General features: G+C 44.0%; 1 protein-coding gene across 9 annotated transcripts in view; it reads right to left on the bottom strand.

The window, feature by feature from the left end:
* Positions 1–4,008: 4,008 nt before the first annotated feature.
* KDM2B (lysine demethylase 2B) overlaps positions 4,009–12,913 on the bottom strand; it is a 143,136-nt gene continuing 134,231 nt past the window's right edge. For all 9 annotated transcript variants that reach the window (XM_053586978.1, XM_053586976.1, XM_053586977.1 and 6 more), the window contains one exon: positions 4,009–5,125. In XM_053586978.1, the coding sequence (XP_053442953.1) occupies positions 4,944–5,125 (182 nt within the window). In that variant the 3' untranslated portion in view covers positions 4,009–4,943. The remainder of the gene's footprint in view (positions 5,126–12,913) is intronic.

Here is a 12,913-nt window from a genome sequence, read left to right as displayed (position 1 = left end):
TGTACACTAACACAGAAGCTCTCAGATGGTCAGAATCCACTAGTCAATTGACAGACATGAAAATACCCCTAACTGGCTCGGCACCTGTAGTTCAAGCGGCTAAGGCACCAGCCACATACACCTGAGCTGGTGGGTTCGAATCCAGCCCGGGCCTGCCAAACAACAATGACAACTATAATCAAAAAACAGGCAGGCATTGTGGTGGGCGCCTGTAGTCCCAGCTACTTGGGAGGCTGAGGCAAGAGAATCGCTTAGGCCAGAAGTTGGAGATTGCTGTGAACTGTGATGCCAAGGCACTCTACCCAGGTGACAGCTTGAGGCTCTGTCTCAAAAAAAAAAAAAAAAAAAAAAGGATAGAAAATACCCCTTACTTAGGGAGACAGTCTGTCCCTCCACTCTGGGCAGAAAATTTGGCTAGTTGTGAAAACATGCCTTTCTACCTTTTCTGGTTTATGGGGGGGGTCAAAGTGTATAAATCAAGGCCTTGGGTATTTTTAAATACTTGTCTCTGTCTGAAGGGTCCAGGGCAGGTGTCTACCCACCACTGTTAGTGGTAACCAGTTTGAGCAGATCATTACTTTCCAATAGAAGCAGCAAAAGCTGAGCTCCTGCTATGGGCACTTGACTTTTACCTTGACCATACTTTTCATGAGACTCTGGAAACAGACTCTGGAAAGAGAGTTAACAGTTCCCCTAAAATTGCTAACTTGATGATGGGAAGTCTTTAAACACAGGACAGCAGGTGATAGTAAACAAACTTGAGTGGAAGCTAAGCAGCAGGGGCCAGTTTTATTTGTCTATAGTTAAATTCAAATATTCAGATTTATTTGTACATAGTTGCAGCTTAAAACAGCTTATTTAATGTTGCCTCTTGGATTTATATATTAAGAGTACAAAAATTCTTTAGTGGTGCTTTTTGGATAGCATGTTGAAGTAACAGTTTAGGGATCATACAAAAATATTTAGTGTAACAAGCATGGCACATGGTATAACTGACTTGTTTGGCAGAGGACAAAGCATTTCCCCTGGATAACATTCTGAAAGTCCCCAGTGGAGTACCATTACATCTCCTTGTCCCATCTTCACAATATGAAACAATGTAATCCGAGGTGCCATGGTATCTTTCTTTGTAAACAATGGATTCCCTAGAGAAAGGGACAGAGCCTCTTTCCAAGGTTACTGAGCTGCAACTTAACATAGCATGTACTCCTTCAGGCTTATGGTACTTTCATGACTTCATTAGACATAGCACGTGGGCTCAGAGCAGCTGCTTGTTAGCATTTACCTTAGGCTAGCCTATCCAAAGCTCATATTAAAAATAAAGTCTTGTAGAGAGACTGAGGACCAGTACTGAGGTATGATCTTACTAGACTGTTGAGTAGTTAAAAGGGAGTTCATCTGTGAACACTGTGCTAATGATCATGGCCTCTCTTGAACCTGAACATATGCTATGCCTTTGCTTTGATGGGTCCCTGTGGCCGCATGGGTATCCAGCCTTGGCAGCCCCTCTCTAACAGAACTGTGTGCTTCGGGAAGCCTTACAGGAGAAACACTGTCCTCTAACCCCAGACCCCCCTATAGCCCTTAACCAGTACCAGCTACAAGTTTCAGTGTTGGCTGCTAACAAGTGACTGCAAAAACTGTTCACTTGAAAACTATAATTACCCTTAAAGCAATAATCGAGGAAGAAGATGACTTTCCTGGATTGAGTGAGGATAACTGTCTTATCTGGAGATTCAGAGAATGCTGCCAAGAAAAACTTTACCTTACATGGGTAAATTTACCTTTACTGCATATTGAACATTCAGGCTTAGAAAGGGAAGCCATGTTTTTGTAGATAAACCAAAGACAGTCTTCACTTTATCGCCCTCAGTAGCGTACCCTGGCATCATAGCTCACAGCAACCTCCAACTTTTGGGCTTAGGTGATTCTCTTGCCTCAGCCTCTCGAGTAGCTGGGACTACAGGCACTTGTCACAATGCCTGGCTATTTTTTGTTGCAGTTTGGCTGGGGCCGGGTTTGAACCTGCCACCCCTCAGTATATGGGGCTGGCGTCCTACCCACTGAGCTACAGGCATCGCCCCACCATAGAGTGTTACATTAATGTTAATTCTGGTAAGTGGATTCTCTGAGTTAAATTCTGGGGTACAACAACTTCAAGTATCTTCAGTTTAGAAAGGGTCCCTGGATTTAAATTACCAGGAAACATGAATCTGCATGGGCTCTTCGTCCTTTTTTTTTTTTTGGAGACAGAGTCTCACTATGTCACCCTCAGTGGAGTGCAGCTCACAGCAACCTCAAATGCTTGGGCTCAAGCGATTCTCTTGCCTCAGCCTCCCAAGTAGCTGGGACTACAGGCGCCCACCACAAAGCCCGGCTATTTTTTTGTTGCAGTTGTCATTGTTTAGTTGGCCCAGGCCAGGTTTAAACCTGCCAACCTTGGTGTATGTGGCTGGCACCCTAACCACTGAGCTACGGGCACCGAGCCTCTTTGTCCCATTCTAATAAAACAAGTTCGCCAGGGCAAATGTAAAATTTAAACTATTAGCAGGAAAGGTGTATCCTGTAGGGTAAAGGTCTTATGTTCCACTTGATTATTGAGGAAGTTGGTTACTTTCTTCACCCTCTGACTACAGGAGTTATTTCTCTTGTGACTGAGGTTGCAGGGCTCTCTTTAAAACAATTCAGTAGGCTGGGTGCAATGGCTCATGCCTGTAATCCTAGCACTCTGGTATGCTGAGGTGGACAGATCGCCTGAGCTCATGAGTTCAAGTCCAGCCTCTAAAAATAGCTGGGTATTGTGGCAGGTACCTATAATCCTAGCTACTTGGGAGGCTGAGCCAGAAGAATTGCTTGAGCCCAGGAGTCTGAGGTTACTATAAGCTGTGTGCTATGGCACTCTACTGGGGGCAATAAAGTGAGACTCTTGTCTCAAAAAAAAAAAAAAATTCGGTAATCTAAAACTATTTCTCATTGGTTTCTGCATCTGCCACTTGGAAAAGCTGTCTCCTATAACCACCATGGCCAAAGGCTACCTGTGCAGGATGTAGCCTTTTCCCATTGGGAGGTTGAACAAATAATACTCAGGTCCCCAGATCTGAGTAACTCTTGGGTAATGGCAAGTAGCCATGGATATTGCTTTGTACAGTGGAGCGCCCATAGCTCAGTGGTTAGGGCATCGCCCATGTGCTCCAGGACTGGTGGGTTTGAACTTGGCCCCAGCCTGCTAAACAAACAAACAAACAAACAAAAGCCAGGCACTGTGGCAGGCACCTGTAGTCCCAGTTACTAGGGAGGCTGAGGCAAGGGAACTGCTTGAGCCCAAGAGTTGGAGGTTGCTGTGAGCTGTGACGCCACGGTACTCTACTGAGAGTGACAAAGTGAGACTCTGTCTCAATTTAAAAAAAAAAAGGGCGGCGCCTATAGCTCAAAGGAGTAGGTGCCGGTCCCATATGCTGGAGGTGGCGGGATCAAACCCAGCCCCGGCCAAAAACTGCAAAAAAAAAAAAAAGGAAATGACTTTATATAGTTGTGGCAAGAGGTAACAGCATAGGGAAGCCATTCTGTAACTTATTCCTACATGTGCCCATATCATACCATAGTTCTTTCCTATTCCCTTAATGAGCCAAAAACAGTTAAGATCTTGCTGGAGAAAAATCACATACCACAGGGCTGTTGCATTTCTTAGAAGACTGAGAAAATACACTGTTTTAGACTTTGAACAATGTATGCTAATTAGTATTAAGACTCTAAACTCTACAGACTCTAGGCTTTCCAATTAAATGTCTAGTCCTAGAACAAAAACTCTCAAAGTTCAAGAGTGTTTTTTTGTACAACCGTTTATACAAATTCAACAAAAGGTAAACTGTGGCAGGGAAGGTCTAAGAAACACCACCTTACGACAATGGCACTTACAAACGCAGAACTTTACAACTAGGAAATAGTCATGTTACAAACCTAAATGAGAACTCAACTCACACTTCAAAGGAGAGAAAAGAAAAGAAAGGCTATGTGGGAGCATTTATTCTACTTCTTGACCATGGTGTAAATTAGATCTATGTAGAGTACAAGAGCTCATGCTGGAGCAAACCCTCCTCAGTGCAAAGGCTGAAGTTGAAATTTTAAAATCTGAGAAAAGTGAATTCTATACAGAGGAAACTTGGCAAAGTGTCTTACTTTGACTATAATTTACATTTATCCACAACATGCTCATGTAACTTCTTGACATACAAGGAAGGCTCTCAACTTCCAGTTAAACATGCTTTTAAGTGGAAGGTCTCAGCCCACTTTGTCAGATCTGGGCACATTTGTAGGTGGGTTGTGTCAATGAAGTACAGGTTAAGTTCTCTCCTACCTTAAGGAAATCAGGAAAATTGGCAACCTCAAAACAATAAAAACACTGGTATGCATTCAAACCTTGCATAAATAACTTTTAAACAATTTGTACAAAAATAGTTCTGCATAATGTAAGATGTAACAAAACCAAACAAAAAAAAATATATCAATACGGCAGCAGATGTGGTGTGTGGTCCACTTTATATAGACACCCAAAACCTTGGAGTTGCAAGGAAAGAGGTGTCAAAACAACACCACCAACAAAAGCTCCTAAGCTCACACCTCAATAAGAGAATTTCTCCAAAGTCCACCCTCCTCTCTGATGGGAATGTCTTCTTGTAAAGGCCGCCTTAGAAATGGTCCAGAAAGCAGTGCAATTATGATTCAGAAAGACCAAAGGAAAGCATCCGGCTCACTCATCCCCCAAAATGGGTAGTTGAATGGCTTCTCCCTTGCAAAGACTTGCAAAATGGAATCACTCTGTGGTCTGTTGTTTCAAGTTCCCAATGGAAAATAAAAGCCCTCCTTTCTTATAAAGTCTTTACCCATCCCTGGCTGTGTGCCCTCCCCCTCCCTGCCCACCCCATATTTACATACTTGTCCTGGGACTAACTCAGTTTTTGCAGAAGTTTTTCTTCCACTTGCCCAAACTGGACACTCACAGACATTTCAGCTATGAACTGCTCACAGCCTGCCTTGGTAACTTGCTTGCAGTACCTCAGGTCAATATGACAGATGTTTCCACAGCGTTTAAAGAAGGACAGGCACTGATCAGTGACCTTATTGCAGTCTGCAGGAAGAAGAAAGGATGTGAGGGGAAGGGAGGACCTGAAGGCCCCAGAGCCAGGTGCTTAACAATGATGACAGATTTCTAAGTACTTCCTAGCCCCTGCTGCCCTAATGAAAATGGTTATTTACTTAAGAGCTTATCTCCTTCAAATGGGAAATGGTTTCATCCACTGATTATAAAGATTAGACTATACCAAGTAAAAGTCACTTAGAATCTTAAACCCCTGGCCCCCTCTTTATTGTGTATGTTCTCATATGAATAATATATTGCTGATGAATACCACTCTGTACATTACTGTGCACTTATCTGCCTCTTCAGATAAATCCCTATGAGGGAATTTCTTTCTTTTTTTTTTTTTGTAGAGACAGAGTCTCACTTTATTGCCCTCGGTAGAGTGCTGTGGCCTCACACAGGTCACAGCAACCTCCAACTCCTGGGCTTAAGCGATTCTCTTGCCTCAGCCTCCCGAGTAGCTGGGACTACAGGCGCCCGCCACAAAGCCCAGCTATTTCCATGAGGGAATTTCTAGGTCAGAGCAAGAAGGTCTGTAAGGGAACCGGGAACCTTGGGATCCTTTCCACTCCTGTGGCTCCCAGTGCTGTGGAGTGATACACAGTACTCATGTTAGTGGTTCTGCCCCAACCCCAGACTGAACATCCATCTGCAGCCCAGGCAGAAAAACCAGCATGTTAGAAGAGGCTGGGGAGCAAAAGTGGAATTCTGATGCTGTCATCTGCAGACATGCCCTTCTACTGTGTGTCTCCACTGCGTTATCAATTTGTGCTTTTTTTCTCATCATACCCTTTTTTCAAGAACTGAATCTGTAATTGACTAACTTAAATGCCAGTTAGCATCCAACTAAGACTCTATGTGAGAATGATTCTTACCTTCCTCTCACTGGTATTGTGTCCTTTACCTACCATTCCTTGTACCAGCGCTTCTATTTTTCTACTAAATTGAGAATAAGAATAGTAAAAGCAAACTGCATAGCAGGTATGAAGCCTGTACTATCCATGTTTTGTTAGAGTCCCTGCAGGACAGGAGGTAAAAAGGGAGTCAGCACCCCACATTTGCCAAGGAACTGACTACTTTATACAACCAGCCCTTTCAAACCAGATCCTTGGGTGGACACGAAATCTTCATAGGTGCTCACAAATTCTTGATGGACAATTCAGACAAGGTAAATATAACCCAATCTCTTTAGGAAGGCATGAACTTGGAATTCCAGTACTGGAAAGCTGTCTGCATGACACCCATAGCCACTGACAAACGAGTGCCGGGCAGTTAAGTGGAAAGATGAGAAAGCCAACGAGTATGATGACAAAAAGATGTTTCAAGACGTTATACTGAGTTTTTCTTTTCTTTTTTTTTTTTGTAGAGACAGAGTCTCACTTTATGGCCCTCAGTAGAGTGCCGTGGCCTCACACAGCTCACAGCAACCTCCAACTCCTGGGCTTAAGCGATTCTCTTGTCTCAGCCTCCCAAGTAGCTGGGACTACAGGCGCCCGCTACAATGCCTGGCTATTTTTTGGTTGCAGTTTGGCCGGGGCCGGGCTTGAACCCGCCACCCTCAGCATATCGGGTCAGCGCCTTACCGACTGAGCCACAGGTGCCGCCCTATACTGAGTTTTTCAATGAGTGGCCCTTAATTTTCTGATTAATCCCATATAAACAGTTCCTTCCAAATGGCTGACCCTCTTTATAATCTTACTACAAAAATTAAATGATAGATGTTGTATCATGCAAATAAAAAAATCATTCCCCTCAAAGCTCAGTACTTGATTCATTTTAAGTGTAGGTAGTAGGGACTTTGCCAGTATGATAAAATATGCTTATTTCCATATACTGTTTCACTTTTCACTGTTTGCCATGACACATGGGGCTATGTATTGAGTGGGCCTTTTCTGATAGCAGTTATCCTTAGACAGCCAGACTTTTAGTCCCCTACTCACCCACCCCCACCCCACATTAACTTTTTAAAGTGTCCAGGATGGTTCTGTTAGAGAATATCTCATAATCAGGATTTGTTCTTCACAGTGTCATTTAACTTGTTCTTTAGCCCGTTTTTCCTGAAAACAGCAAGTTAGGTCCAGATGCTTGCTTAGATTCAGGTCATACTTTTTATCGCCCTTGGTAGAGTGCCGTGGCATCACACCGCTCACAGCAACCTCCAACTCCTGGGTTTTTAGGCCATTCTCTTGCCTCAGCCTCCCAAGCAGCTGGGACTACAGGTGCCCACCACAACGCCTGGCTATTTTTTTTGTTGTTGCAGTTTGGCAAGGGCCAGGCTTGAACCTGCCACCCTCTGTACATGGGGCCGGCACCCTACCCACTGAGCCACAGGCACCGCGCCTTTTTCTTTTTGAGATAGTCTCAAGCTATTGCCCTGGGTAGAATGCCGAGGTGTCATAGCTCACAGCAACCTCCAGCTCTTGGGCTCAAGTGATCCTCTTGCCTTAGTTTTTCTATTTTTAGTAGAGAGGGGGGGTCTTACTCTTGCTCAGGCTGGTCTCAAACTTGTAAGCTCAAGCTTTCCACCCACCTTGGCCTCCCAGAGTGCTAGGATTACAGGCATGAGTCACTGAGCCCGGCCAGGTCATACATTTTTGGCAAGACATCATCTTCTTCAGGGTGAGTTCCGGGCTATGGAATTGCTGGTCAAGACACATGCACACGACAGAGTGGCCCCATGTTCCCTGCCGGAGCTCCCTGCATCTGGCTGCCATCCCTGTCATCCTTCCATTTCCCAGCCTCCCGCCTGCCTTCCAGAGCACTGTCTAGTTCATCCTCAGAACGTACCTCATTCTCCACTCAGATCCAGCTGTGCCACCACCTCCTCCTACTACCAGCACAGAGGTTCTTCTGAAATATTCTCTCAGTTCCCAGCTAGAAGAGCCTGACCTAAGCCTGCCTGTCTCTTGGTACCTTCAAGCACCAGCGGCAGCTCACACCCAGGAGAACTCTGCCATCCAGCTGGCATGCTGCCACACACTGCTGTTGCCAGATGGCTGAGGGAACCTCAAGTGCATCCCGGCTGTGTTACTGTTAGCACTTGAAGTCTCCACTCGCTCCTTTTCTGAGTTGTCTCTGGGTAGATGGCTTTGGCCCCTATTTAGAGACCCATTCATGCCCACCAAATATTCTTCCTGGCTTGTGGTTCAAACAGTCCTTGAAAATGAAGCCCAAAGATCCTTCCACCAAGGAAGGTAGGTGGAAAGGACTTTCCTGCAGGAGTCCCTAGGTTCATCAGAGTTCCCTACAGGGGTCTGGGACCTGCCTGACCACCAGCCTGGGGAGGAACATCACTTCTGTCAGCATCCTTATTAGTTCTCTCATCTTCCATCCAAATCAAGAATGATGGCTCAGCGTCTGTAGTTCAGCAGTTAGGGTGCCAGCCACATACACCGAAGCTGGCGGTTTCAAATCCAGCCCTGTCCTACCAAACAACGACAACTACAACCAAAAATAAAAATAGCCAGGTGTTGTGGTGGGCACCTGTAGTCCCATCTATTGGGGAGGATGAGGCAAGAGAATCACTTATGTCCAAGAGTTTGAGGTTGCTGTGAGCTGTGATGCCACAGCACTCTACCAAGGATGACAAAGTGAGACTCCATCTCAAAAAAAAAAAAAAAAAAAAAAGAATGAGATATTGCATTTGGTTGTTTTAACTCTTTAATTTTAGGTATGATCGTGCAATCGTGCAGTTACGTGATGAATGTCCTTATACTTAGGAAATGCACACTAACGTATGTTGACTGTACTATTCTTCCAGTTTTTCTGTTTGGTGTGGAGAACATTATGGATAGGCCAATAATGGTTAAACAAAGATAGTGTTCTTCAGCCTTTTTAACAGTAAAAAAATAAAAATCCAAGAAAAAGAATTAAGAATATCAAACCTCAGTGCAGCGATAAAGGTGAACTCCTACCTGATAACAAAATAGAATTCTTGGCCAGGCACGGTGGCTTATGCCTGTAATCCTAGCACTTTGGGAGGCCGAGGCAGGTGGATTGCCTGGGCTCAGGAGTTCAAGACCAGCGCAAGAGCAAGACCTCATCTCTAAAAATAGCCAGGTGTTGTGGGGGTCGCTATAGTCCCAGCTATTTGGGAGGCTGAGGCAAAAGAATCGCTTGAGCCCCAGAGCTTGAGGTTGCTGTGAGCTATGACACCACAGCACTCTACCAAGGGCGACAAAATGAAAATCTGTTTCAAAAATACAAACAAATAAGCAAAAAAACAAAATAGCATTCTATACAGATTCAAGCTTTAATTTTAAAAATAATACTTATGGAAGAAATAAAATTGTCTCTGCTCACAGATGACATGATCTTGTAGAAAACCTTAACAATCACACCCAAAACATAAACAAAAAATTTGTGAACTAATTAAAAACTCAACTAAAGAAGGAAGAGAGAGGGCGGTGCCTGCGGCTCAAAGGAGTAGGGTGCTGGCCCCATATACCAGAGGTGGCGGGTTCAAACCCAGCCCTAGCCAAAAACTGCAAAAAAAAAGGAAGAGAGAAAGGAAATGAGAGAAGAGACAGGAGAAAGGAGAGGAGGGAGGAAAGAAAGAAAAGAAGATAAGGGAGAGAGGAAAGGAGGGAAGGAAATAGAAGAGACAAAAAGATATTAGAAGGGCTCAGCACATAGCACAGTGGTTACGGCACCAGCCACATACACCAAGGCTGGAGGGTTTTAATCCAGCCTGGGCCAGCTAAAACAACAATGACAACCACAATAAAAAATAACCGGGCGTTGTGGTGGGCACCTGTAGTCCCAATTACTTGGGAAGCCGAGGCAAGAGAATCACTTAAGCCCAAGAATTGGAGGTTGCTGTGGGCTGTGATGCCACAGCACTCTACCCAGGGCTACATAGTGAGACTCTGCCTCAAAAAAAAAAAAAAAAAAAAGAAGAAGAAAAAGAAGATATTAGAAGATTAGAGCACAAAGATAAAAGAGAAGGGTTCAAGGAAATTAAAGAAGAATTTAAGGTACTTTTCTAGTACCAAAGGACATAGGTTTCCAGACTGAAAGGGCTCATAGTAGTGTGCAGCATGGTGGATAAAAATAAACTCAAACAAAAGCCCTTAACCAAAACTTACAGACAAAATAAAACAAACTTGCAGACAACTAGAGACAAAGACAACTTCCTACAAACTTCCAATGAGAGACAATGGATTCACTAACAGGTGAAGCATCAAATAGTTTTAGACTTCACCTCTGGAAGGCAGAAGACAATGGAGCAAAACTTCCCACTTTCTGAAAAATTGTAGTTCCCAAACTTGCGTTCTATACCTAGCTGAATCAGTAACTAAATGTGGGAGTATGATAAATACATTTTTCTGGCAGTGCCCATAGCTCAGTAGGTAGGGTGCCGGCCACATACACCAAGGCTGGCAGGTTTGAACTCAGCCTGGGCCAGCTAAAACAATAACAACAACAACAAAAAAATAGCCAGGTGGCTGTAGTCCCAGTTACTTGGAAGGCTGAGGCAAGAGAACTGCTTAAGCCCAAGAGTTTGAGCTTGCTGTGAGCTCTGACACCATGGCACTCTATCCAGGGTGACAGCTTGGGACTCTGTCTCAAAAAAAAATTGCCTGTCTAAAATTAAAAAATAAAAACATTTTCAGGCCAGGCAAGGTACTTCATGCCTGTAATCCTAGCACTCTCAGAGGCCAAGGCCAGAGGATTGTTTGAGCTCAGGAGTTCAAGATCATCCTGAACAAGAGTGAAACCCCATCTCTAATAAAAACAGAAAAACTACCTGGGCATGGTGGTCTCAGCTACTCAAGAGGCTGAGGCAAAAGGATTGCTCAAGTCCAAGAGCTTGAGGTTGCTGTGAACTATGATGACGCTATGGCATTCTACCTAGGGTGACAGTGAGTCTCAAAACAAAAATGTTTTCAGACATATAACATCTAGAAGACATCTTCCACCAAATGTGAGACTAAACCAAGAAAGATATGAGATCAAATGAGGGTCCCCCTGGACAAGACAGAGACCAAGGAATTCCAGGATGGTGGTGGGAAAAAAGCCCCAGGGTGGTGGTAGTGGCGCAGCAGGGAAAGGTGGCCCGCCCTGATGAGAGCAGACATCTAGAAGGAGATAACAGAAGAGGAGGAAGAGAAGTCCAGGAGGGGCTATAGAAACTGGTCAGGGGACTGATAAGTTTGGAGGTTGGGGAAAGAAGAGAATATTCAATTCAATTCAAATCAGGAAAAAAAAAAAAATATATATATATATATATATGCAAAAGAGGAAACATGTCTTGTAATACACTATCTGGCCCAACTGTCACCAGTACTTCTAGGGTCATAGTAAGTAATAGTGACTTAACCAAAAATTAGAAAGATGGATGGAAGGGGAAAGGATGCAATAATAGCAAATCCCCATTGTCTATGGTAGTAAGCTAATAAATAGGAAATCGCAACATAGGTTTGCTATTTTAAAATGTGGAGGTGAATACTGGAAGAAAGAGCTCAAGAGTTTAAGATGCTGCCTCAGGTGGTGTGGGAAAGGGAAGGGCAAGGAGCTACCCTGAGCACCCAATAAACACGTCTACAATGACTCAGCCTGAATTAACAGCCAACACTACACCTTCACTTGTCTGGAGGCGAGATCCTCCAACCAAGTTTATGGATTCTGAAGGATGTCAACTATCACCTATTTTGTGGCACAGACTTATTTTATCATGAACTAGACTAGTTACACTTGTAGGAGGGGAAGAGATTCTAAAAAATATTAAAAAATCTAGAAGCAATTGGGTACAGAGACATGCCTTAATTCACTTCAGAGCTACTGTCAAGAACATAGCTGTGAATACAGAGATGAAAGGATGGCTGCCATTCATTGTGGAAAACAAAATGCAGATGATTCTCTCAACATACACACAATGTACACTGCAGGAGAGGGGATTTATACTGAATCTCTGCTACTTATCCATAATAATTAAACTAAAATGGAATGAAAAAAGCTCACAGGATCAAGAGCACCTCATAGGCCCTTCTCTCAAGGGCAGTTCCCACTCCCAGTTCCAGCCTTGTGCTGGTGTTACTGTGGCAAAGGCTCACTTCACTATGACTCTTCTTTTCCTGCATGGGGTGAAATCCTTGCACCAAAACTTTATAAGGAGGAAAAATGGCTTCCTAAGGACCTAGGTCTATCCCATTCAAATCTCCCCTCCGCCTAGGATGCAGCATGGCTGACAGAAGTGTTTATTAGATAGACTGTGGGACTTGGAGAGAGGCAAATACCTAAAGAGCAGGTGAATCCTGATGCTGCAAAACATGACCATGCTGTGTTAAAACGTAAAATAAATGAAGTGAGAGTGTTCTTTAGTACTTTGTAGTTTCTCAGGGAAAAACCCAAGTTTCTTTCTCTTTCTGTATATGAGTCTCACCCAAACCTCACATCCCCAATCAGACCATGCTAAGCTACCAAACCAAAACTGGGTTAGCTGCACTAAGAATGATCAACACTGCCTGGGTTAGCCTCACCATACAGAGGGCCCCAAGTTCTTCAGAACCAGCAAATGGGCAAGTGCACCTTTGGCAGCGTATATGACAGACACAAAACAATGGAATTATGAGTTGTCTCTTTGAACAGGTCCCTTGATAACAGAAGCATGAAGGGTACACACAAAAGATAGCAAAGACAAAAAACCAAGCTTCTGCCTGCTCATTCATTATGGGTCATAGCCCTGCTCACTGGGGCCCTCATCTGGCTCACTGCTGTCCCTTAGGAACTTGGCTGCACTCCCTTAGGAACCTGTCCCTAACCCATGTTTCAGGC

Source organism: Nycticebus coucang, chromosome 4 (assembly GCF_027406575.1).
Source record: "Nycticebus coucang isolate mNycCou1 chromosome 4, mNycCou1.pri, whole genome shotgun sequence".
Classification (NCBI taxonomy): Eukaryota; Metazoa; Chordata; class Mammalia; order Primates; family Lorisidae; genus Nycticebus; species Nycticebus coucang.
The sequence above is the reverse complement of the archived record's forward strand: the minus strand, read 5'-3'. Positions and strand labels throughout refer to the sequence as shown.